This window comes from Anopheles merus, chromosome X, assembly GCF_017562075.2.
Source record: "Anopheles merus strain MAF chromosome X, AmerM5.1, whole genome shotgun sequence".
Taxonomy (NCBI): domain Eukaryota; kingdom Metazoa; phylum Arthropoda; class Insecta; order Diptera; family Culicidae; genus Anopheles; species Anopheles merus.
This window is the reverse complement of record NC_054081.1, coordinates 16813049-16836886: the sequence shown is the minus strand read 5'-3', so window position 1 is coordinate 16836886 and position 23838 is coordinate 16813049. Positions and strand designations below refer to the sequence as shown.

General features: G+C 42.8%; 5 protein-coding genes across 6 annotated transcripts; 3 read left to right on the top strand and 2 right to left on the bottom strand.

The window, feature by feature from the left end:
• Positions 1-2136: 2136 nt before the first annotated feature.
• On the bottom strand, positions 2137-3783 carry LOC121594014. Its single transcript, XM_041916857.1, has 3 exons — positions 3666-3783; positions 2678-3560; positions 2137-2592 (listed from the first exon to the last, which is right to left on the bottom strand). The coding sequence occupies exons 1-3, from the start codon at positions 3748-3750 to the stop codon at positions 2502-2504; spliced, it is 1059 nt and encodes a 352-aa protein (XP_041772791.1). The 5' UTR covers positions 3751-3783; the 3' UTR covers positions 2137-2501.
• Positions 3784-5633: 1850 nt separating this feature from the next.
• Positions 5634-6524, top strand: LOC121593871. The gene is made up of 2 exons (XM_041916621.1): positions 5634-6215; positions 6283-6524. Exons 1-2 carry the CDS (start codon positions 5793-5795, stop codon positions 6286-6288), a joined length of 429 nt encoding a protein of 142 aa, XP_041772555.1. The 5' UTR covers positions 5634-5792; the 3' UTR covers positions 6289-6524.
• Positions 6525-13504: 6980 nt separating this feature from the next.
• Positions 13505-15094, top strand: LOC121593929. Its single transcript, XM_041916731.1, has 3 exons — positions 13505-13622; positions 13723-14605; positions 14685-15094. Exons 1-3 carry the CDS (start codon positions 13538-13540, stop codon positions 14773-14775), a joined length of 1059 nt encoding a protein of 352 aa, XP_041772665.1. The 5' UTR covers positions 13505-13537; the 3' UTR covers positions 14776-15094.
• A 2823-nt stretch (positions 15095-17917) lies between these two features.
• LOC121595814 (polyadenylate-binding protein 6-like) lies at positions 17918-19127 on the bottom strand. 2 transcript variants are annotated; one of them, XM_041920059.1, is made up of 2 exons: positions 19036-19127; positions 17918-18937 (listed from the first exon to the last, which is right to left on the bottom strand). In XM_041920059.1, the coding sequence occupies exon 2, from the start codon at positions 18920-18922 to the stop codon at positions 18149-18151; it is 774 nt and encodes a 257-aa protein (XP_041775993.1). In that variant the 5' UTR covers positions 18923-18937; positions 19036-19127; the 3' UTR covers positions 17918-18148. The 2 variants fall into 2 exon arrangements, with proteins under 2 accessions (XP_041775993.1, XP_041776002.1); XM_041920068.1 differs by having other exon boundaries at positions 19040-19124.
• Positions 19128-21513: 2386 nt separating this feature from the next.
• On the top strand, positions 21514-22379 carry LOC121593613. The gene is made up of 2 exons (XM_041916148.1): positions 21514-22102; positions 22164-22379. Exons 1-2 carry the CDS (start codon positions 21680-21682, stop codon positions 22167-22169), a joined length of 429 nt encoding a protein of 142 aa, XP_041772082.1. The 5' UTR covers positions 21514-21679; the 3' UTR covers positions 22170-22379.
• The last annotated feature ends 1459 nt before the right edge of the window (positions 22380-23838 follow it).

Below are 23838 nucleotides of genomic sequence, written 5' to 3'. Positions count from 1 at the left end.
GACACTTGCAGCGAAGTGGATGTTTTCTACGTCTTCTTTTAGTCACCAATCGATCAGTGCTTTGCTAGATTTTGTTTTATTTTCGTGTGAATTATTTTCCAGCAGTAGTGTGCGAAAGCAAGGGCTGGAGAGTAGCAATCATGGTAAGGCTGACGCGAGAATGGTCGTCCGAGCCGGGCGGGCATTGTGTTTTTGCTTTTCGCACACGTGCTATCTTGCCGCAGCTCGTTGAGTGGCTGTCTCCTTCTCGCGTTAAGCCGGTACAACGTCCGAACCGGCCCCATAAGGACACCACATAGACAAGTTGTCTCGCGCGGACAGGTGATAAGTCGCGTCTTGCCACAGGCCACGAGATTCTTTTGAGACATGTCCGTCCTAAACCGCCAAACGGTATTATTATTATTATGTTTTTATAATTATTATTAAATCTTTATTCAATGGACAGTTATAGTCCAGATGAATTTTCTTAGGTATAAACTTAACTTAGGTTACAAACATAACCCGACTATATCCTGACGCAAATGTTGTCTTCAAACGACTTTAGAGACGCATCAAAATCGAAAAATTGCTAAACTTCGTTAAAAGCCCTGCACATAGCGATTATAGGGTCTCCTGAGCCATAGTTCGTTCGATGACGAGGGACATGAAGCGGGTGTACATTAAGCGGGAGGTCGCGGGTGTAGAGGGGCCGTTGGAGCATCCAGCAGTCCAGTTGTTGGTGTAGGAACGGAGAATCGATGTTCCTCGTTAGGAGACTTCCAACAAACATTTGGTTTGGGCTGGTTGCCACTGTTTATAATTTCCTCTGCGTATTGGTTAAAGGTCAGTTTCGTGTCAAGGATGATTCCAAGATCCTTAATGAGTTTAGCGGATTCAATACGAATTTCATCAATGTTGTAGCTGTACCGAGAAGGCTCGCGAGCTCTACTAAATGATAGGACTCGGAAATTGTCGACACATAACTACAGATGATTGCGTGTGCATCAACGGTGAAAGTTTTGTATATGCTGCAGAAGTTCTTCGCGATCAGAGTCGTCTCGTATTGCCATAAATATGTTTAAGTCGTCAACGTACATCTGGTGTTTATAGGTTTGTAGGTAGGATAAACGACACATCATTAATGAACAACGTAAATAGCAGCGGACCCAGGTTGCTACCCTGGGGAACTCCCGATAGCCCAACGAAAGGTTGAAAGAATAACTTCTCAAACGACACTGCATAAGTTCGACTTACTAGGTATGATTGGAGCCAGTCCAGCACGTTGGCTCTGATCCCAAGTTTTGCAAGGTTTGCTAGTAAGATATTATGGTCTATCGAATCAAATGCAGCTTTTATGTCGGTGTAAATAACGTCTGTTTGTAGACGTCTATCCATATTTCGGCTCGACCACGTCAATATGCCGGAAGAAACCCTCTAAAGTATCGGGGTATTGGGCGAGCAAAGAGACAAACGTAAATGATAAACAGCTGAGACTTAATCTCTTTACTGCAAATGGACACGTGGACGACGAAGAAGCAAGCGAGAAAGAGAGAGAATGTGGGACTAAACGAGAAAGAGAAAGTGATCGTTTGAAAGGCAGCATATTTTTGGGCGCTTGGTTCCATTCTACTGATTCTTCTTCGGCCCCATTCTTTCGCAGCATCATTCGCCGAGGACTTTCAAAGGTGCTTGCGATGCGACGCAAACCGTAAGTTTTTGCATAACCAACCCTGGGACCATGCTATAAATCGTCCGTCTGCGTCGGACGTCACAAACGGCGGCGATCGCGGTGCTCAATCCATGAATGAAGATCACATAGCTTCGTCCGACGAGTTATTTTACGAGGCTTTATGGCATTCGTCTTTCGTGCGGCTCGAGATGACTGAAGGCATTATGCTGGAAGTCCGGTCAGTAGCTCCAGAACGCCTCAGTGACTTATCCCCATTACTGCATACAATTACATCCCAAAGATCGTGTGTGTCTGTGGCAGTGAGAATTATTGATTAAAACAGTTTCATTATTGCTATTTCTTATATATGATTGATTTCGCTAGCGAGAAAATCATTATTGAACTTCACTCTCATCACCGTACCAAAGCTGTCTTGGAAAAAGAGTTTAAAATAAAATGAAAACATAAAGAGTTGTGTAAGTGTATTAAGTATAGTTTTATTGTGTTTCAAAAATATTTTTAACGAAGCTCATATAGACTGATAATGGAAATGGTATGCGATTCGCAGTAAGTACAATGATTAGTTATTCAAAATTCATTTAATTAAGTATAAAACAACCTTCTTCTAATGTACTGAGCTCCACTCCTTGATCAAGTGAAAGTAAACGTGAACCTCTTATTTATGTACAATGATAAAAAACTTTAAAGTGCACGTTTCACTTGCACTCGAACACCATTCTACAGCGCGGGGATCCACTCCACTCTGCCAGGATGCATGCTTCGCTGATAAACGAAGCTTTAGAATCAGCGTTATGGAATCCAACAGCGACTGGACGAAAGCACGTGGAAGACATTACACACCCAACCAGGCTCTTGGGAAGAGGGATGAGGCAGCCGATGAGGTAGCCACCGCCGGAATAAATGCTGTGCTCAAGTCGATCGGACTGGGAAATGGTAGGAAAAACACATCACTGAATGAAATTTCTCACTCCCACACACACACACACACAAACACACACTCATACTTACACAGCGTCAGTGAACGGCAATAGTTGGTTAGACAGCTTCACGACCTTGAGACGGGAATCGTCCACCACGGTGTTGTCCATAATGCGGGAGACGAAAAGGGCCTGTTTATCGCTCTGGTAGCGCAGTATCGCCCAACCGAGCGGCTCTCGGTCATGATCCCGCAGCACGGACACATCCCTTAGGAGGCCATACGTCCCAAACAGTTCGCGTAGTCGCACCGCTCCGAACGATTGCCCCAAGCCGGACACGCGCAGGTACCCACCGAGGAACCGGTTCGTCTGCAGGCGCTGGAACTCGGCCGGCGAAACTGGTGCTCCACCCTGCACGGTGTAAGAATGTCGCACGCGGAGCGCAAACCCATCGCCCATATCCCATCCGTTGAGCTGCAAGTGAGCCTCCTCCGTGTCCATGGCCGACCTAAACGACACATACGCCTCACGGTACCCGTACACGCTCCGGCCCATTACAATTTGCATCACCCGGCCTATCCGACCGAAAAGCTCGTGTAGTACTTCCTCGTCGATCCATTCGCTGAAATTGGTAACGTGCAGCTCGGTGGACGTCAGGATTGGCCGGCTGGTGGTAGTAAAGCTGGCCGCCGCGTACATTCGAGTGCCCGCCAGCCAAGCACCGTTCAGGTGACGGGCCGCGTTCTCCAGCGGTTCTGGCTGGTCGTATACGACGATTGCACTTTTTACCGCGCCGGGGAATGTGGGGCGCGAGCAGATCATCTCCCGGAAGGGGCCATATAGGTTCAACAACATAACAAGCATTCTTTCGTCGTAGAGCGAGCTAATGTTGCCCAAGAACAGACAGAAGCGCTTATTCCGCGCAAACGCCTCTGGAAGTGGCACAACGCTGGCCGACCTGTCACGCACTTGGCCTGAAAAGAGCAGTACACATATCCACCACACAATCGACCACACACACGCACAAGCACGGTAGCAAATTAGCTTCAACTTTTTGTATATATTTAGGTGAAGCTTACCTTCGCTGCAAGCATGCATCATGTTGTTTAGTTTTTGTTGTCCACTCACACTGCAAAAGAAATCAGCTTTGAAATATGGATTCATCTTGCATCGAACTCTCCTCACCGAGCTGCCGTACCGATGTGATGATCCAAAAGGAAGCGACTGCGACATGCTGGTACACTGAAACACTCTCGCTGGCCGACGCGTTTGTGGGAGATTGAGAGAGACGTTGTCTCTGTTCACTCTCATTTGAGTGCTACGCCTGATGTACTGCATTCGCACACATCTTTTGAGTGTATTGCACTTTTCAGCAACACCAACATGTTAAGGTTGTGTTCGTGACTTTCGCTAAGCAGCGCACGTCTGACGTCACTTGTAGAAGCTCGTGGCGGTCCTTTTCCCCGTTGACCAACGATTTTCACAAAACACAAAAGTGGACTAGTCATTGCGATCAGCTACGGCAAACTTATTTGACCACGTGGGCCAAGATGGTATTTGAAATAATAACACACAAATAGATAACGCGCAGAGTAACCTAATGTTTATTGGTTTTCCAAATACTGGTTCGTGGACAGTTCATTTCATTTCATGCTGGGATAACAGCTACGTTAGAACATTAAAAACATTTCTAATATTCAACGTTTATTAAATTTAAGAAACAAATTATAAAAGGACTTTTGTCTTAGAATATTTCCAGCTGCGAGATAGGCCATGATATAAAACGTCATAACCAAACTTGGCCATACCATAACATGGTTCCTTTAACGATTTAACAGAATAGTTCTTTATTTTGCTGGTTAAATCAAATTGGTATGAATATGTTGAGTAAATTTAATTAATCAATCTGTTATTTCTATCCATTTGTACGAATGTGTTTAATTTATCCATCTGACTTGCCATGAGTTTTAAAGGTTTATATTAATAGCTTATTTTTTGAATTAATTAATCAAAAAAATTGTTTTTCTTTTGCCAGATGAAAATCCAGATTATTTAAAAGAAAACTGCATACATTTAATATATTCTGTAGGTATTTTCTAAACAAAATAATATTTGAGCTTTCAAACATTGTAAAGCTAACGGCAAAATGGCCCCTTAACAACGTTATTTGTGAAGCAATGCGAGACGCGAACTGAAAAGTTTGGAGACCACTGTGTTAGATGAAAGAATGCAACCAGCACTCACGCGCTCTCTCTGGCGTAAGCCGACCTTACTCTTAAGAGCCGTGTGTGCCTGAGAACGATCGGTCAGTGAAGATCGTTTCGGCTGTACTTCGCACAGTTGCCACTTCGCATCGGGACAGCTTATCTACATTTGAAAATATATCTACTGAATATATAAAAAACCTGGATCTTGTTTTAACGACGATTACACATTGTTGTTTTTTAAGAGTACAACGATTTTAAAGGAGCTTTTTGCCTTTTGATCCATTCCCAGAATATCATCAATATTTTTTGTAGAAAATCCTGCACAGCAAAGTTGCGCTGTTGTGGCGAAGGATTACTCATCGCATCGTCATCTCTACGCGAACACTTGCGTACAATGAGCGATCGATGTTTGCGATCATATCGGCACGTACCGAACGAAACTGTGCTCTGGACAGGGCTTTCCAGCACCAGATATACAAAGGACGTCAAGGGCTAACAGAATATCACTCGAAACGGTCTCATCTCAAGCATGAGAAAGTTAAATTTAATTAATAAACAGGAAGGATCAACTCCACAGGGGAATCACACATCTATCAGAAAGATATATTTTCAATACACATCTTACACGAATATAATCATTATTATCATGATATTGCACGATTTTACCTGTCCTGTCTGAGAAACCCTGGGAAATATCAAGAATGATTCAAGCAAAAACTGCACACGGTTGGTCACTTATACTAACAAGACAATAACACAAACACATTGACATGTGTTGTGCGTTAGCGGGCTATAAAAGCCGATCGCTCATACCGCACGCACCCTTTCTTTGTTCAAATATTGTGAAGTTAGTAACTTCGTCGTGGCAAGCATTGTGCAAGTGTCTAAGTGCAAATCTAAGCTAGAGGAACTTTCCCTATCGAGCGCTACAATTCTTGTTTGTCGTTGAGTGACATTATCCGTTACAAGTGTTTCAGAGTCCGAAGCAGCGGCTAAGCCATGGCTACCACCCCAGAAAAGGAGCTGAGTGCGTTGGAATTGGGCGACCTGGCCCCCATGGCGATTGATGCAGGGAGTGATCTGAAATCGTTTGTTCAGGAGCGGGATGAGCAGAAGGTCGCTCAAGATCAGAATGCCGAGAAGCCGGATGAAGATCAGTCGAAGATCGAGAAGGCTCTGGCAGAGGCAATGAGCGACATTGTGGAGCGAGGTGAAAGTGAAGCCATCAGTGGAAGGCCAATAGGTGAAAATGACAAGCCAGAAGCTTTGGAGGATGTCCCGGAAGAGGCAAACAGTGTGGACGAGGATCACGTCGAGCAAGAGACCACTCACGACACAGCTCACGACGGGGCTCACGATGAAGCCATCGAGGAGGCCTCAGAAGATGCAGACGAAGACGAAGATCGCCGTGCTGGTGTGGAGGTCGGTGGGCAGAAAGCTAGTGTGATTGTTGATGAGTTTGCTAATGTTATGTATTTTGCTTCTGTAGGTTTAAGCTGTTGGACAGTGGAGATGGCGATGAGTTGAGTTGGTGTGCTGTTTCCTGCCAGCAGCAGCAAAGGGAGTGAAAGGAGTGAATGAACCCCGGGATGAATGAAACTTGGATAAAAACCCGCATATATTCCAATGATGGTGGATGTAGTCTTGCAATTTTCGATAAATGGATAAAAAGTTGTAATTTTTTTTTTTTGGTAAATCAAAAATATTGAATAAAATTTAAGCGAATATGTAGAAAAAAAAACCTTGGGCTCATTATTTATTTATTATTAGATAAATCCGCCTGTTTGAATTTTGTTTTTTTTTTTTAGTTTTGACTGCACAATATGTCCTCCAAATATCAAAAATACACACATACACTCGCGGTGAAAAATTTACACCGTTTGTTTTGTTTGGCATAAACGACCCAAAAACCATTGTGTAAAAGGCCGGTTTAGCTTGCACTATTGGATGACGTTTTCGTGTAACACATATTCAGATTCCTATTCACTATACAAAATCTATTAAAATTTGTACGGTAATTTATACGCTAATTTCTTCCCTCCTACGATATTTAAATTCCTACACCATTTATAATTTACTACCGGGTATGGTTTATCAATTAGAATTGGAACCGTTTCAGTTCTTTACCCGGACCAGGTCAGGTATAGTTCCAAATTCCGAACAGTTTCAGATATTGGTCTATGATATTAATGAAATCGGGAGCTATTTCTGGATCGGTATGGTTTCATGATCGACTCCAGCACCGGTAAGGATTCATGATCAGTTCCAGGACCAGTATCGTTTCATGGTAGGTTCCAGTCCAAGAAACATTTCCTATACGTTTTACACTAAAACATGTCTAAAGAATACTTTACTATGAGTGTACTAACATATCGTTTTAACATGACTTTTGAAGATGCTCAACAGTTTCTAAAGTTGTAAAACCTTTAAAACGTTCTAAAGACTGGCTTATAAGACTTATAAGATGGCTGGGTTAATCACTCTGTAAAATTATTCAACACTTGTTAGTTGAGACTAAGGGTGCGCTCTGGTACCAATCGAACACGACATCCGACTCGAACAAACCCATATAATCATATGGATGTACACTGTCAGACACAAACAAACAAACAAGACAAACATGTTAAATCCTATACATTTTTCATGTTCGATGTCGTGTTCGATTGGTGCTAGCGCGCCGGGTAAGGCATCAAGATCCATGGGGTGGTCCCATGGTACAGTTGTCAACTCGAACTCAATAACATGTCCGTCATGGGTTCAAGCCTAGAATGGACCGTCCTCCCGTAGCAAGGATAGACAATTCGGCTGCGTGGTAATGAATTAGGTCTCGAAAGCCTGATGTAGGCCGGCATGCCCGCGTTGGACGTTATGCTAAATAGAAGAAAAAGCATTAAAATCAACTGATCTGATTAAATCCATATTAAGGAACTTGGAACAAACTATACAGGCTGTACCTGAGCTACGCTATTCACGCAAATCGTCGAGAAGCGGTTTTCAGCCATTATATATTTAATTTCATTTTCCTTTTGCTTGCAGTTGGTGGTTTACCCGCCTGCATACATGATTAGAGACAATTCCAAAAAATGTAAACATCTTAACGCTTTTTATTAATTTTAAAATTCAAATGAAATTTGAATAATGACGCTATTAACTGATATTGGACCGGTATGGTGGTACAGTCGTCAACTCGTACGACTTAACAACATGCCCGTAATGGGTTCAAGTCCCCAATAGACCGTGCCCCCATACGTAGGACAGACTATCCTGTTATGGTAATAAAAAGTCACTGAAAGCCAAGCTCACTTCACTAGTGGGTACAGGCAGGCCTTGACTGACAGCGGTTGTTGCGCCAAATAAAAAAAAATTAACTGATATTGTATCAAATCATAAAACCAAAATTGGGTAAATCTGTACATACCAGGTTCCGCGTATCTCAGACACTACCTGAACGTGGATAGTCGTAAAACTTGTTAGTCTGCACAAGTGCTTATTAACGTTTAAAACTACCTTAGCCACAACGATAGAACAAAAAAATCGATTGAACTTGTGATGAGGAAAGTGATTCTGATATTAAGCTAATGGAATCTGTCTTCATTGTTATGATTGCTAATTTGTGTGTCCAATATGTGTCAGCCATGAAGATATTTTGACAAACGAATTCAAATAATTTACATGACTGGTAATTTCCAAAACATGTCATGTTTATTATGGCATAGTCTTGAAAAAGCTTTTAGTGCAAATTGAGGGCGTTTAAACAAATCTATATTTTTAAATTAATGTAGTTTTAAACTAAAAAGATGCATATTATTGAGGCGCTATCAAATTTTTCAATTTGTATTTGTCAATTTGAAGTGTACTTCAACAATGACATTTTATTGGTATGGATTTGTACTCATAGGCACGCGATTACACCAGAAAAATATTAAGACCACATATTAATTCTCAAAAATAATTACTTACCATTATTGGGGCCCGTTTAAAGTTCGTTCCTGTTTGCAATTGAAACTCGGTTGTTTGCATTTTATAGCAGTTCTCGAGCAGCTATGTAATTGGGTATATTATACAGGAAGAGTTATCCCAAGGTATATGAATTTAGAGGTCTGGTTTTTATCACTTCTGTTTCTGAATGACGATTTTGAGAGTGTTTTGTGTATTCGTCAAGCCTCCAGAAAGCTTGTTTGAGCAAAAGTTTTCACCCGTCCTGTCAAAAAGTAATGTTCAAATTTGGTTATAAAAATATGCTATGATACCACCTGGACTACATACACTTTGATTCTAGATTCCATCACTAGATCTTTTTAATGCACCTTGGGATAAATGTTAACACCACCTTTTTTAGCCATTTTTTCGAGCTGGTACTCGAATATAATTCTAGCTTTGAGGCTAGAATAATCTAGACCAGCGGTCGGCAAAGTCCGGCCCGCGGGCCAAATGCGGCTCGCCGCAACATTCTATCCGGCCCGCGAAAGGTTTTGACTGATTTTGAAAGATGGGAAGAAACTATTCGTATACAAATTACTAAATATCTTTTAGAATAGCATTTTATGCCATCGAACTCTTTCAATTTTAATTAAAGTACTATGGAATGGCAGGCCTTGACCGACAACGGTTGTTGAGCCATAAGAAGAAGAAGAAGACTATGGAATGACGGATCGTTCGGTATGTTTGAGCTCAAGATCAATATCCCCGTATCTTTTACATGAAAAATGCCTTTTTTCGGCTACCTGTAGAAAAAAACTAGGAGAGACAATTTCTTTACATGTACATCATTTGAAAGGTAATTATTTAAGCTTACTTGCACAAATTTATCTCAGATTTTGTGAGTTGCCTTTCGTCAGTTATCCCGAATTTTCACCATGATGGACGAAGCCATCCTAAGTTTAAACGACAATTTTTTTAGAGAAAAGCTTTTCAATCATGTTGGTCTAGAAAAAATCGATGGAACACATGTGACGAATGTTGTAGTAGTTTGCGGACTAAGGTGTCATATCCAAATTCTGTTAAAATTAACCTAAAATGAAAGCTGTGAGTTTTGGCGTCATTGTTTGCCGCTGCGAAGCCAGTGCACGCGATTTTTGCTTCCTGATATATATGTTCATGTTTCTCAAGAACTATTTCACTGTTTAGCGGGTTGTTTTGATCTCCCGGTCCAGATAACGCAGTAATGTAGACACTTGTCCCTCTGTCCTCATTTTTTGCATCTTTTGGAACCTCAAAAATGAACCTGGGCTTTCTTTCGATGCTTTGATGGTTGCCTAATAGTGCCAAGATGTTGGCGATCAAAACGCCGTAACGTTCTTATGCGACGACAAACTTCTGTACTAAGTCAATTTAAGACGCTACGGGGTGCTATTCGTTGATAGCGCACGCTTCTAAGTTGGTTGGTTCCCTTTTTGGCCATCATGGTTAGAGTTCGATTGATAGAGGTGTTAAGGTGAGGTGACTGATAGAGGTTTTCTATTGTCTCATGGGATACTACTATTCAAAGTGCAAATAACATTTTATTAAAGCGGGTGAAGACAATCCCTTGATAAACCCATAAATTTTTAAATTTTTAACGTCAACCGTTATGTAATTTTAACATTGTTTCAACACGTCAATAAGATTTTTGGAATGAAGGAAATTGCATACGAAATTGTATATTGATGAGATACACTAAAGCCTGGTTACAATAATTTTATTTAAAGTTTTGCATGCGACTTTGCGATGGGGAGAGCATTTGACTTTCGCCAACACAATACATGGAATACAATGTTTTAAGTATTGTGAAACAGCTCCATACATTTTCACGCGATAAATTTTTTATGTTGTTTTATTCATTCTTCTTAATTCCACACAAATCAGTTGATTTTTCTTCAAACTATTTGAGCGATATTTTCGATCGTATTTGAAAGCAAAAGCAAAAATTAAAAACCCATATTGTTTTAACGATAACGACGATCCACACTGTTGCTGTTTACGAGTTCAACGATTGTCAAAGTGCTTTATCATAAGGAATCAGTTATCAATCTATCTGACATGGCATGACTTGTCCATAAAGCATTTTAATAATTACTGACTCCACCTTTGCTTCAATATTTGTTTAGCCGTTACGACTTTTGTATCATCTCCGGAATATCCGCAATATTTTTTGCGGCGTGGAAGGATGGGGTCTTCAAGAAGCGATATTGATCCTTTTTTGTTATTTTTTGACTAATCACATTTTTGGCCATCTATTGCCGATTCTCAAATGATTAAAGATTACAATTAGCTTTTAAAGCAGGTATCATCAATTTTGAACCATGCTTAGATGATATAATTACAGAAAAACAACAACAATACCTAAGAGGTTTCTAAAAGTTTAAATTGTAATAATTTAAGCGCAATGATAAAAATCCGCATTCTCCTGGCCCGCGGCACTTGATCATTTACTTAATTTGGCCCTTTGCCTCAAAAGTTTGCCGACCGCTGATCTACACTGAAAATTGCAGCATAGTTTTATGTGTGATTTTTTATGGAGTGTTTACATTATTACAGCCTCCAATTGTCAAACTCCATATGAAAAAGCTGACTAGAGTCGCGAAGGGCCCCATTATCAGGCTTATTCTATTCTAAACTCGATACGATTCGAGTCGAAAAAAATACTACAAAGTGAACTTTTGCATAAAAATAAACATACTAAATTCATCAACTCGACGTCAAGACGGCTCGATTAAAATAATAGAATACGCCTGATAGTCTTATTAGGTCGTACAAGACATGCAAATGAAAAGGAGGACTTAATGGAATAACCGTAAGAATAATGTTAAAACTATAATAAGATAAAACATGTTCCTTGGGAGTACCGGTATGGCATGACATGGTGCATGATAGGTTCTAGGACCGGTGTGGGTTCATGATAGGTTTCAGGACCGATATAGGTTCATGATAGGTTTCAGGACCGATATGATTCGTGATCGAGGTTTAATGTCCGATTCCAGGACAGTAAAAGTGTTGTGAGCTAACCTGGCCCGGACGCATTCACGGCGGTAACTCACGGATGACAGCAAAACATCATCCGTCAATGTATGCGTGTGATCGATCCGGGGGTCATCGGTTGCGCGGTCACGGACGTTGACCGCCAAACACCAGCGCGCACTGAAGAACTAGCGGTCAGCAAGGAAGCGTGCTCGAAGCCAACACCAATTGTAACCAAGTGAAGTTGAATACATACGTTAGTAAATTTATTAGTAACGCGTGAGTTTTATTCGACCACCTCTGCGATCGAAAGAACATAAAAAAAAGTTTAATGATTCTTTCCAGGACTAGTATTGATAAATGATCGGTTCCAGGGTCGATATGGGATCATGATAGGTACCAAGACCCGTAAGAGTTCATGATAGGTTCCAGGATCGGTAAGGGATTAAGATCAATACCAAGACCGATATAGGTTCATGATAGGTTCTAGGGCCGATATACGTTCAGGTGAGGATCTACGACCAGTCAGGGTTCATGATCGGTTGTCGGACCGGCATGTGTTCATGATCGAATCCAGTACCGGTTGGGTTCATGATATTGTACTTGAACAATATTAGAAATGTTTCGGGTTCCAGGATAGCTATTCGTTTATTTAATTAAGGTCTCTTAAATGATTGTCATTAGCTACAAGCACTAATTTCGACGTACACTTCTGAGCACAAGCAATGTTTGGAAAGCAATGTTTAGATCAGGAATGTGAATTCTGGTACGACCAGTATTGTTAATTGTAGACATTTTTTACGACTATTACAGTGTGCTTCTTATCCGGCGCTACAACCGCTTTGCGGTCTTGGCCTGCCTCAGGAGTGTCCGATACCGCTCACGGTCTCGCGCCTTCGTCTGCCAGTCCGTTAGCCCGGCCTTAATGGCGGACGACTCCACGCCATCTTGCCACCAGCAGTGAGCAGCTGGTCTAAATATTTTTTTGTTCACGTTATTCACAGGTTACCATGACACGACTTTCCAACAACGACAGTCATTTGTGTAGTTACGGTCATCGCTGTTGCGATGACATAATTGCAAACAATGTAGAAGAAGGACATTTGACATGAGCGGAGTAAACATTTCTTTACCGTGCATTTACTAATATTTACCTATTGAATCATTCGATATTTACACTCGAACAATTGGAACATTTGTCTAGACTTCCAGGAGTACAGAAATTCGCACGAAAACACGAAAATACAGGAATCCATATTCGATGGAGATCTAGTTCGCTTGAAATCGAAAAAAAAATCAAAGTGTAATGAATGTACGAGAAAAGTGTCATTGTGACAAATAACATTTTTTAGAAAGACTTTCGAATGACATTTCGAATCTGGAATGCGATTCTTCAAACAAATCAAATGAAACAATTTGATGTCAATAATTACAGCAACATCGGATACAACAGCTACCACCCTTTTTGTGTAAAATTATTAATAAACGGGATGAAACATCACCCTTGTAATACAACCAACATGCTGTCTCGCTCTGTCATGTTTGATGATCTATTGAGTAGAACGAGAAAACATGTTGACTACACTCTAGTGACGTTAAACGTGCGCTGCACTCAACAGATGTGAGCGAGTGGATTATTGTACATCGGGCGCAACACTCAAAAGAGAGCGAGCACGGACAACGTCTCTCTCATTCTCCCACAAACGCGTCGGCCAGCGAGAGTGTTTCAGTGTACCAGCATGTCGCAGTCGCTTCCTTTTGGATCATCACATCGGTACGGCAGCTCGGTGAGGAGAGTTCGATGCAAGATGAATCCATATTTCAAAGCTGATTTCTTTTGCAGTGTGAGTGGACAACAAAAACTAAACAACATGATGCATGCTTACAGCGGAGGTAAGCTTCACCATAAATATATACAAAAAGTTGGAGCTAATTTGCTACCGTGCTTGTGCTTGTTCGATTGTGTGGTGGATATGTGTGCTGCTCTTTTCAGGCCAAGTGCGTGACAGGTCGGCCAGCGTTGTGCCACTTCCAGAGGCGTTTGCGCGGAATAAGCGCTTCTGTCTGTTCTTGGGCAACATTAGCTCGCTCTACGACGAAAGAATGCTTGTTATGTTGTTGAACCTATATGGCCCCTTCCGGGAGATGATCTGCTCGCGCCCCACATTCCCCGGCGCGGTAAAAAGTGCAATCGTCGTATACGACCAGCCAGAACCGCTGGAGAACGCGGCCCGTCACCTGAACGGTGCTTGGCTGGCGGGCACTCGGATGTACGCGGCGGCCAGCTTTACTACCACCAGCCGGCCAATCCTGACGTCCAACGAGCTGCACGTTACCAATTTCAGCGAATGGATCGACGAGGAAGTACTACACGAGCTTTTCGGTCGGATAGGCCGGGTGATGCAAATTGTAATGGGCCGGAGCGTGTACGGGTACCGTGAGGCGTATGTGTCGTTTAGGTCGGCCATGGACACGGAGGAGGCTCACTTGCAGCTCAACGGATGGGATATGGGCGATGGGTTTGCGCTCCGCGTGCGACATTCTTACACCGTGCAGGGTGGAGCACCAGTTTCGCCGGCCGAGTTCCAGCGCCTGCAGACGAACCGGTTCCTCGGTGGGTACCTGCGCGTGTCCGGCTTGGGGCAATCGTTCGGAGCGGTGCGACTACGCGAACTGTTTGGGACGTATGGCCTCCTAAGGGATGTGTCCGTGCTGCGGGATCATGACCGAGAGCCGCTCGGTTGGGCGATACTGCGCTACCAGAGCGATAAACAGGCCCTTTTCGTCTCCCGCATTATGGACAACACCGTGGTGGACGATTCCCGTCTCAAGGTCGTGAAGCTGTCTAACCAACTATTGCCGTTCACTGACGCTGTGTAAGTATGAGTGTGTGTTTGTGTGTGTGTGGGAGTGAGAAATTTCATTCAGTGATGTGTTTTTCCTACCATTTCCCAGTCCGATCGACTTGAGCACAGCATTTATTCCGGCGGTGGCTACCTCATCGGCTGCCTCATCCCTCTTCCCAAGAGCCTGGTTGGGTGTGTAATGTCTTCCACGTGCTTTCGTCCAGTCGCTGTTGGATTCCATAACGCTGATTCTAAAGCTTCGTTTATCAGCGAAGCATGCATCCTGGCAGAGTGGAGTGGATCCCCGCGCTGTAGAATGGTGTTCGAGTGCAAGTGAAACGTGCACTTTAAAGTTTTTTATCATTGTACATAAATAAGAGGTTCACGTTTACTTTCACTTGATCAAGGAGTGGAGCTCAGTACATTAGAAGAAGGTTGTTTTATACTTAATTAAATGAATTTTGAATAACTAATCATTGTACTTACTGCGAATCGCATACCATTTCCATTATCAGTCTATATGAGCTTTGTTAAAAATATTTTTGAAACACAATAAAACTATACTTAATACACTTACACAACTCTTTATGTTTTCATTTTATTTTAAACTCTTTTTCCAAGACAGCTTTGGTACGGTGATGAGAGTGAAGTTCAATAATGGTTTTCTCGCTAGCGAAATCAATCATATATAAGAAATAGCAATAATGAAACTGTTTTAATCAATAGGCGATCTCACTGCCACAGACAGACACGATCTTTGGGATGTAATTGTATGCAGTAATGGGGATAAGTCACTGAGGCGTTCTGGAGCTACTGACCGGACTTCCAGCATAATGCCTTCAGTCATCTCGAGCCGCACGAAAGACGAATGCCATAAAGCCTCGTAAAATAACTCGTCGGACGAAGCTATGTGATCTTCATTCATGGATTGAGCACCGCGATCGCCGCCGTTTGTGACGTCCGACGCAGACGGACGATTTATAGCATGGTCCCAGGGTTGGTTATGCAAAAACTTACGGTTTGCGTCGCATCGCAAGCACCTTTGAAAGTCCTCGGCGAATGATGCTGCGAAAGAATGGGGCCGAAGAAGAATCAGTAGAAAGGAACCAAGCGCCCAAAAATATGCTGCCTTTCAAACGATCACTTTCTCTTTCTCGTTTAGTCCCACATTCTCTCTCTTTCTCGCTTGCTTCTTCGTCGTCCACGTGTCCATTTGCAGTAAAGAGATTAAGTCTCAGCTGTTTATCATTTACGTTTGTCTCTTTGCTCGCCCAATACCCCGATACTTTAGAGGGTTTCTTCCGGCATATTGACGTGGTCGAGCCGAAATATGGATAGACGTCTACAAACAGACGTTATTTACACCGACATAAAAGCTGCATTTGATTCGATAGACCATAATATCTTACTAGCAAACCTTGCAAAACTTGGGATCAGAGCCAACGTGCTGGACTGGCTCCAATCATACCTAGTAAGTCGAACTTATGCAGTGTCGTTTGAGAAGTTATTCTTTCAACCTTTCGTTGGGCTATCGGGAGTTCCCCAGGGTAGCAACCTGGGTCCGCTGCTATTTACGTTGTTCATTAATGATGTGTCGTTTATCCTACCTACAAACCTATAAACACCAGATGTACGTTGACGACTTAAACATATTTATGGCAATACGAGACGACTCTGATCGCGAAGAACTTCTGCAGCATATACAAAACTTTCACCGTTGATGCACACGCAATCATCTGTAGTTATGTGTCGACAATTTCCGAGTCCTATCATTTAGTAGAGCTCGCGAGCCTTCTCGGTACAGCTACAACATTGATGAAATTCGTATTGAATCCGCTAAACTCATTAAGGATCTTGGAATCATCCTTGACACAAAACTGACCTTTAACCAATACGCAGAGGAAATTATAAACAGTGGCAACCAGCCCAAACCAAATGTTTGTTGGAAGTCTCCTAACGAGGAACATCGATTCTCCGTTCCTACACCAACAACTGGACTGCTGGATGCTCCAACGGCCCCTCTACACCCGCGACCTCCCGCTTAATGTACACCCGCTTCATGTCCCTCGTCATCGAACGAACTATGGCTCAGGAGACCCTATAATCGCTATGTGCAGGGCTTTTAACGAAGTTTAGCAATTTTTCGATTTTGATGCGTCTCTAAAGTCGTTTGAAGACAACATTTGCGTCAGGATATAGTCGGGTTATGTTTGTAACCTAAGTTAAGTTTATACCTAAGAAAATTCATCTGGACTATAACTGTCCATTGAATAAAGATTTAATAATAATTATAAAAACATAATAATAATAATACCGTTTGGCGGTTTAGGACGGACATGTCTCAAAAGAATCTCGTGGCCTGTGGCAAGACGCGACTTATCACCTGTCCGCGCGAGACAACTTGTCTATGTGGTGTCCTTATGGGGCCGGTTCGGACGTTGTACCGGCTTAACGCGAGAAGGAGACAGCCACTCAACGAGCTGCGGCAAGATAGCACGTGTGCGAAAAGCAAAAACACAATGCCCGCCCGGCTCGGACGACCATTCTCGCGTCAGCCTTACCATGATTGCTACTCTCCAGCCCTTGCTTTCGCACACTACTGCTGGAAAATAATTCACACGAAAATAAAACAAAATCTAGCAAAGCACTGATCGATTGGTGACTAAAAGAAGACGTAGAAAACATCCACTTCGCTGCAAGTGTCTGTATCGATCTGTTAGATGTGTTTTAGGAAGAGAATGGGGAAACTTATATGACTTATCATATGTATTGTGCATAAGTCAGTGTAATTAGAAACATAATATACATTTCTAGGTTTGATATGACGTTGATTTTTTATAAAAATCCATATTCCATAGTCATGATGTACAATAAAATAAAGCAATTACCTAACTTTTACATATGCTTTCATTCAATCACCGAACTAATTAATTTTAATTGTATTTTTGTTCAGATTCGTAACGATCAACGGGCTACAAATGATACGATCTCCACTAACTCCTAGATTTACTTATTCTGTAATAGGATGCACATCACATCGCTTGCGCCGAGACGTTCGCACGGCAAAGCAATCGGGTGCAATAAAACCGCACAGCTGCGTGTAATAATTCGTTCGGTAAACCTTGGGCAGACAATTACGCTCAGACGATCTGCGCGAAACTGTATGTCAGTAACCATAGCATGGCGATTTCACCCGCACTCCACTTTTCTTTCATAGTGAAACAAGTAATAGATGAGTGAGTTTTCGGATATCTCCTCAAGCAAATCGTTTCAGGATGCTGTCGTTGGAAAGTAACAAGATGCGATCAAATTCTACGTCCTTCTAAGGCAAGCAAGCTTTATTTCAAGAAAATGGGTGCGGTTTGACACTTGAACAAACTAAAGCTGTTGTTGAATATATCAAATATTATCGAAGTTTCATAGTTCAATAGTAAAGGAGCCTTGTTACAATTGCAATACAGTAGAGGAAACAGCATTGAACCTGAATAGTTCTATTAAATGGGATAGTAATAAAATTGTAGTGCTCAAAGATAATCAGGGTATGTACAAATCAATGAATATTGAGCGTTATTATTACTGGAATACATCATCGTTGAGAACCAGATTTCCAAAGTTTTCAAACACTGCATCGTCATCTTCAATCCGAGAAGCTTTGGAAGCTTTGCGACCAAAACGCCCGGCCTGTTGTCTGGTAGTGACGTTGAGTTTGGGTACAACAGCCTGACTTGGCCTCGGACCGTTCGAACGCTCGCCATGTACTTTTCTTTCGGTACTGGTAGTACCATGCGAGGGATTCCGCTTGAGCTCGAGCTCGGATGTCTCCATTCCCCAGCGAACCTTCTTCATTCGTTCCCGGTATGGTTTGACAAACCAGCAGCCGTGCCGGGTCTTCACAATTAGACTGGCCACCTCTGCTGATTCTAACAGCACGAACACAGCGTTGGACGGACGGTGCCGGATCTGGGGCTTCATGCACAACAGCACTCGGCCGTACGGTGCGAACCGCTTGCAAATGGCGCGATGCGTTAGGTACTGCTCCTTGTTGCCAATTACGACGGTGCGCTGGTAGTGGTGCAGCTCGCTCGAACAGTCCCCATACGAGCACACCAGCAGCGGTTTGTCGTGGAACACCTTTCCGTTCAGTCGGCGGATCACATTTCGGACGTCCTGGGTGGTCGCGAACACGGCCGAGCCGTACAACAGGGACTCTCCTGTCATTGCATTTCGTGCGATCTTCGTTGAGACCACGGTGCCGGCCATCGAGAGGTAGCGGCGTAGCAGCTGGTCGTTCACGTTGGGCGCCAGATTTCCGACGTACACGTGCGTGAGGGTAGCTTTTCGCTCCATCGCTTGCAAGAACGGCTGTACCGGGGATACACGTGAATATACAGTTTAGTTACAGTTTAGTGTAAAAGTAGCACCACAAAAATCATCAAACACACTCCCACATTCATACATACATACCAACTGAGCAGCTTTGCAAAGGCACTATATTCCAACACTGACACAGTAATCGAAAGCCGAGTCTTCAAAAAAAGAACCGATCAGTAGCACCGTCGAAAAGAGAATGCGAGCCACGCTCTAGCCCAAGAAGGTACGCATCGAAAGTGTTTTGAAGTGCTCACATGCACATTCATGCACACATCATCCGTTTAGAGTGTCCAGTTGTGCATCTATGTAAGTGACTAAGTGATGTTCGAACGCAATTGCGTCCGATCTGTGCAATCTGAAAAGTCTAATGCCCCATCCCGGAGTGACTTCTTAACCCTAACTTCCCTGTGCTACCTCTATCATTTGCCAGCTATTGTTCCGTTGAGCCGATGGCAATGCTCTTGGGATGGATCATATATTTCTTGCTCCGTCTGGAGTATCTTGCAAACGCACGACTAGCGCGGAGGCCATAAATCATCGGACATCGTTCCGGCGGTCTGACATGAGCTCACCGTGTCTGGAGCCGATACCGACATGAGCTGCACCGTGTCGATGTGATCGACACCCGGTCTCTGGATGGACAAAGATCGCAAGGCTTCAAACCGTGAGAAACAGCGAAAATCGATCGTTGCTTCCATGCGTTCGCTTTATTGGGGCAGCTCAAATGCGTCATGGGCAGCGGAGACAAGATCATCTCTTTTCGCAATAAAATTGTTGCTTCAGATTTACAACATTCACCGCAATGCTTAGTCTTTTGATGGCGTTCTCGCAAGGGTCATGCTCTGCCGCTTTTCATTCTCACTCTTGGGGATAATTCTTCCATTTGCGACGATGTCATTAATATATTCATTAAGTATGCGGTACACCAAGGGATCAAACACGTAATAATCACAAAGGCTTACTAGCCAAAGGCTTATTATGCCGATATCGGTATGCCCTTTGTGAGCCAAAACATTCCATCAGCAGTGATAAATGTAGACATGTTGGATGATTGCTTCCAGCGTCTAAAAGATAACCATTACATCGAGGGGAGAGTAGAGACATTCTGTTTTACAGTTTTCACTCAATAACGTTTTGTTTTGTTATTGGAATACCAATTCAAATATTTGTATGTGTAACTATTTTAGCGCAAATTGTACATACGATGTATCCAATTGATAGCGTACGTTCTTTTCTCGAAGGATTTCTCCAGTGTTGAGCGTTTGAAAGCGTTTACAAAAAGCTATAAAGCAATCCATAAGCCTCGCTTGCTTGTGTTGTGGGCAGAAAGCATTGAAGCTACCGGGAAGCAGTTTTCGGTGGAAACATACATCTCCTTTTATATTTGCGGATACTTTTGTGCACCATTTGTGGATGACTTCAGCGTGACACCCCTCGGATGGCAAATTATGCTCACGCTTAGCTCATTGAATTCCAACAAAAATGAACAGAAAAGCAAATATATTGAGTTTCTGACAAAGCCTTCAGATGGGAGTGGCAATGGTCATCTACCCCTGGAAATGCTCCTCAGCGTCAACGCAAACACGGTTATAGATCTTTGGTAAGCATTCAAAAAATATAATAATCAATTTTATTACTTTGCTGATTGTGCTGATGTTCTTTTCAGTGTTTTCTATTCTGAGGATTTGTGTGTCTTTCAGGCGAATAAATGCCGTTTTGCTTCGAAATAAGTACTCTTTAAGCCGTCCCCGTACAATTGAAGTCGGTTTGAAGCTACATTGCTTAGGTGATGAACTTACCGACAGAAAATGTTAAGGCACCGGAACATCAGAGCCTACTGGAGATCACACACATTTTTAAGTGAAAGTATTAGCGCATGGCCATGTTCAATATGTTAAATTTAAAAGCGGCTTGGCCAGGGACTGGGTATGAAGAAATTTAATAAAAACTTGATAAATGAGCTTGAAGCTGTTTGTAATTTGAATCAAAAAGATATGTAGTCTCTCTTTGTAATGTAACGGAAATTATTGGAGTGATAGAAAATCCTACACAGCAAAGTTGCGCTGTTGTGGTGAAGGATTACTCATCGCATCGTCATCTCTACGCGAACACTTGCGTACAATGAGCGATCGATGTTTGCGATCATATCGGCACGTACCGAACGAAACTGTGCTCTGGACAGGGCTTTCCACCACCAGGTATACAAAGGACGTCAAGGGCTAACAGAATATCACTCGAAACGGTCTCATCTCAAGCATGAGAAAGTTAAATTTAATTAATAAACAGGAAGGATCAACTCCACAGGGGAATCACACATCTATCAGAAAGATATATTTTCAATACACATCTTACACGAATATAATCATTATTATCATGATATTGCACGATTTTACCTGTCCTGTCTGAGAAACCCTGGGAAATATCAAGAATGATTCAGGCAAAAACTGCACACGGTTGGTCACTTATACTAACAAGACAATAACACAAACACATTGACATGTGTTGTGCGTTAGCGGGCTATAAAAGCCGATCGCTCATACCGCACGCACCCTTTCTTTGTTCAAATATTGTGAAGTTAGTAACTTCGTCGTGGCAAGCATTGTGCAAGTGTCTAAGTGCAAATCTAAGCTAGTGGAACTTTCCCTATCGAACGCTACAATTCTTGTTTGTCGTTGAGTGACATTATCCGTGATCGGTTTCAAGTGTTTCAGAGTCCGAAGCAGCGGCTAAGCCATGGCTACCACCCCAGAAAAGGAGCTGAGTGCGTTGGAATTGGGCGACCTGGCCCCCATGGCGATTGATGCAGGGAGTGATCTGAAATCGTTTGTTCAGGAGCGGGATGAGCAGAAGGTCGCTCAAGATCAGAATGCCGAGAAGCCGGATGAAGATCAGTCGAAGATCGAGAAGGCTCTGGCAGAGGCAATGAGCGACATCGTGGAGCAAGGTGAAAGTGAAGCCATCAGTGGAAGGCCAATAGGTGAAAATGACAAGCCAGAAGCTTTGGAGGATGTCCCGGAAGAGGCAAACAGTGTGGACGAGGATCACGTCGAGCAAGAGACCACTCACGACACAGCTCACGACGGGGCTCACGATGAAGCCATCGAAGAAATCTCGAAAGATGTAGGCGAAGACGAAGAACGCCGTGCAAGTGTTGAGGTCGGTGGGCAAGAAGCAGGTGTAGATGAGTTTGCTAATGTTACGTATTTTCCTTCCTTAGATTTAAGATGTTAAAACGTGGAGCTGACGATGAGCTGAGTTGGTGTGCTGATTCCTACAAGCAGTACCAGAGGGAGTGAAGGGAGCGAATGAACCGGATGATGAACCGTGGGTGTCCCAATGATGGTGGATGTAGTCTTGCAATTTTCGATACATGGATAAAAAATGTGATGTACTTTCGGTCAATCAAAATTATTGAATAAAATTAAAGCAAATATTTAGAAAAAATGTAACTTGAACTCAGCCATTCTTTCGGATCCGTCCGCCTGTTGTATTAGCAGTAGTTTTTGTCTGTTCTACTCTACTCTTTAGCCGCTAGAAGGGCTAAAATGCCTTCAGGGGTGAGAACATTGGTCAAAAGCGATTATGTAATTTGACAAGTCATATATCGTTGCCAATATTTTCTTCCATGGAATATTCGTAGAAATCCCGTTGGAGTTTTGTGGTGCAAAAATTAATGCAAACATAATATTTCAAATCATCGTGACATAACCCCAAACATGCACTAGAGGTTAGATCTTGGAGCTTTGTATTTATCCAATACTTTGCTGACTGTAATGTATGTTGCATTATTTATCTACAGAGTTTATAAATCGAAGGGTTTTCCCTCAGCGGCCGCTAAGTTCGCTTACCGTTGAATCCGCCACTGCTATGTCAGCGACGTCATGTTTCATTCGCGGGTTCCTCTATTGCTTTATTGCTATGGTTTATTTGTCTCTATTTGTCTGTATTTACCTTGCCGCAGCATAGATCGCCGTCATTCTGCAGCAGTTGTAATACGATATATTTTACTGTTTGTGTAGCTAAGATGATAGATAGGTTCTATTTTAAATAGCTGCCTTGATAGGAATTTCATATGATCACATCTTCACATCATCACATCATCTTTTTCTTCTTTTGGCTCAACAACCGCTGTCGGTCACAGCCTGCCTGCATGTACCACTTGTGGATTTGGCTTTCAGTGACTTATGGAATTCCCCTCAATACAGAATAGTCAGTCCTACGTATCGCGTCACGGTCCATTTGGGGCTTGAACCAATGACGGGCATGTTGTTAAGTACGAGTTGACGACTGTACTACGAGACCGGTTGATGATCACCGACATATGATCACATATCTGGTGTTAAAGTGTGTAGTAAGTTAAATTCCAATAAAACTATTTAAATCTTTGATTACCTTATTTGTGCTGAAGATTGTATACCACTATCAATTTTCAATTGCTGAAAAATTGCTAGATTTTTTTGAGACAAATAACCTTCGCACGCGACAAATAACGTACGCACAACCTTCATTGTTCCGACTTAACTCCTTCGCGTATTTTATGAGACTGACCTACTCCACTTGGTCACAAAATAATTTCCTAATTCTCTCTCAGTCTCTCCTTCTCATCATTCCCTCTCTTTTCCCCCTTGACGTGGTCCGGCGAACAGCAACTCGCTTTGCATCGCACCTCTCCAACCACACAAGCCGCCCGCTTGTATCGCACGCCTGGTCTGTCCGACCAAACAAGCCGCTCGCTTGCATCGCACGGTGGAAATTCGCGGAATCCTGGCCGGTGTCGCTGTGTTCAAACAACAATTGCTGAAGCCGCCGATCTAGACAATTGTCTCCAAAACAGGTATCCCTCGGACAGCCTTCCGTTCGCTCCTCAGACCGCACCCCTTGCTCCTTCCTCA

Coding starts and splice junctions, on each gene's coding strand:
- LOC121593929 (XM_041916731.1), top strand. CDS start 13,538: ATGAATCCATATTTCAAAGCTGATTTCTTTTGCAGTGTGAGTGGACAA. Junction 13,623..13,722: donor GATGCATGCTTACAGCGGAG/GTAAGCTTCACC, acceptor TGCTCTTTTCAG/GCCAAGTGCGTGACAGGTCG. Junction 14,606..14,684: donor TTGCCGTTCACTGACGCTGT/GTAAGTATGAGT, acceptor ACCATTTCCCAG/TCCGATCGACTTGAGCACAG.
- LOC121594014 (XM_041916857.1), bottom strand. CDS start 3,750: ATGAATCCATATTTCAAAGCTGATTTCTTTTGCAGTGTGAGTGGACAA. Junction 3,561..3,665: donor GATGCATGCTTGCAGCGAAG/GTAAGCTTCACC, acceptor TGCTCTTTTCAG/GCCAAGTGCGTGACAGGTCG. Junction 2,593..2,677: donor TTGCCGTTCACTGACGCTGT/GTAAGTATGAGT, acceptor ACCATTTCCCAG/TCCGATCGACTTGAGCACAG.
- LOC121593613 (XM_041916148.1), top strand. CDS start 21,680: ATGGCTACCACCCCAGAAAAGGAGCTGAGTGCGTTGGAATTGGGCGAC.
- LOC121593871 (XM_041916621.1), top strand. CDS start 5,793: ATGGCTACCACCCCAGAAAAGGAGCTGAGTGCGTTGGAATTGGGCGAC.
- LOC121595814 (XM_041920059.1), bottom strand. CDS start 18,922: ATGGAGCGAAAAGCTACCCTCACGCACGTGTACGTCGGAAATCTGGCG.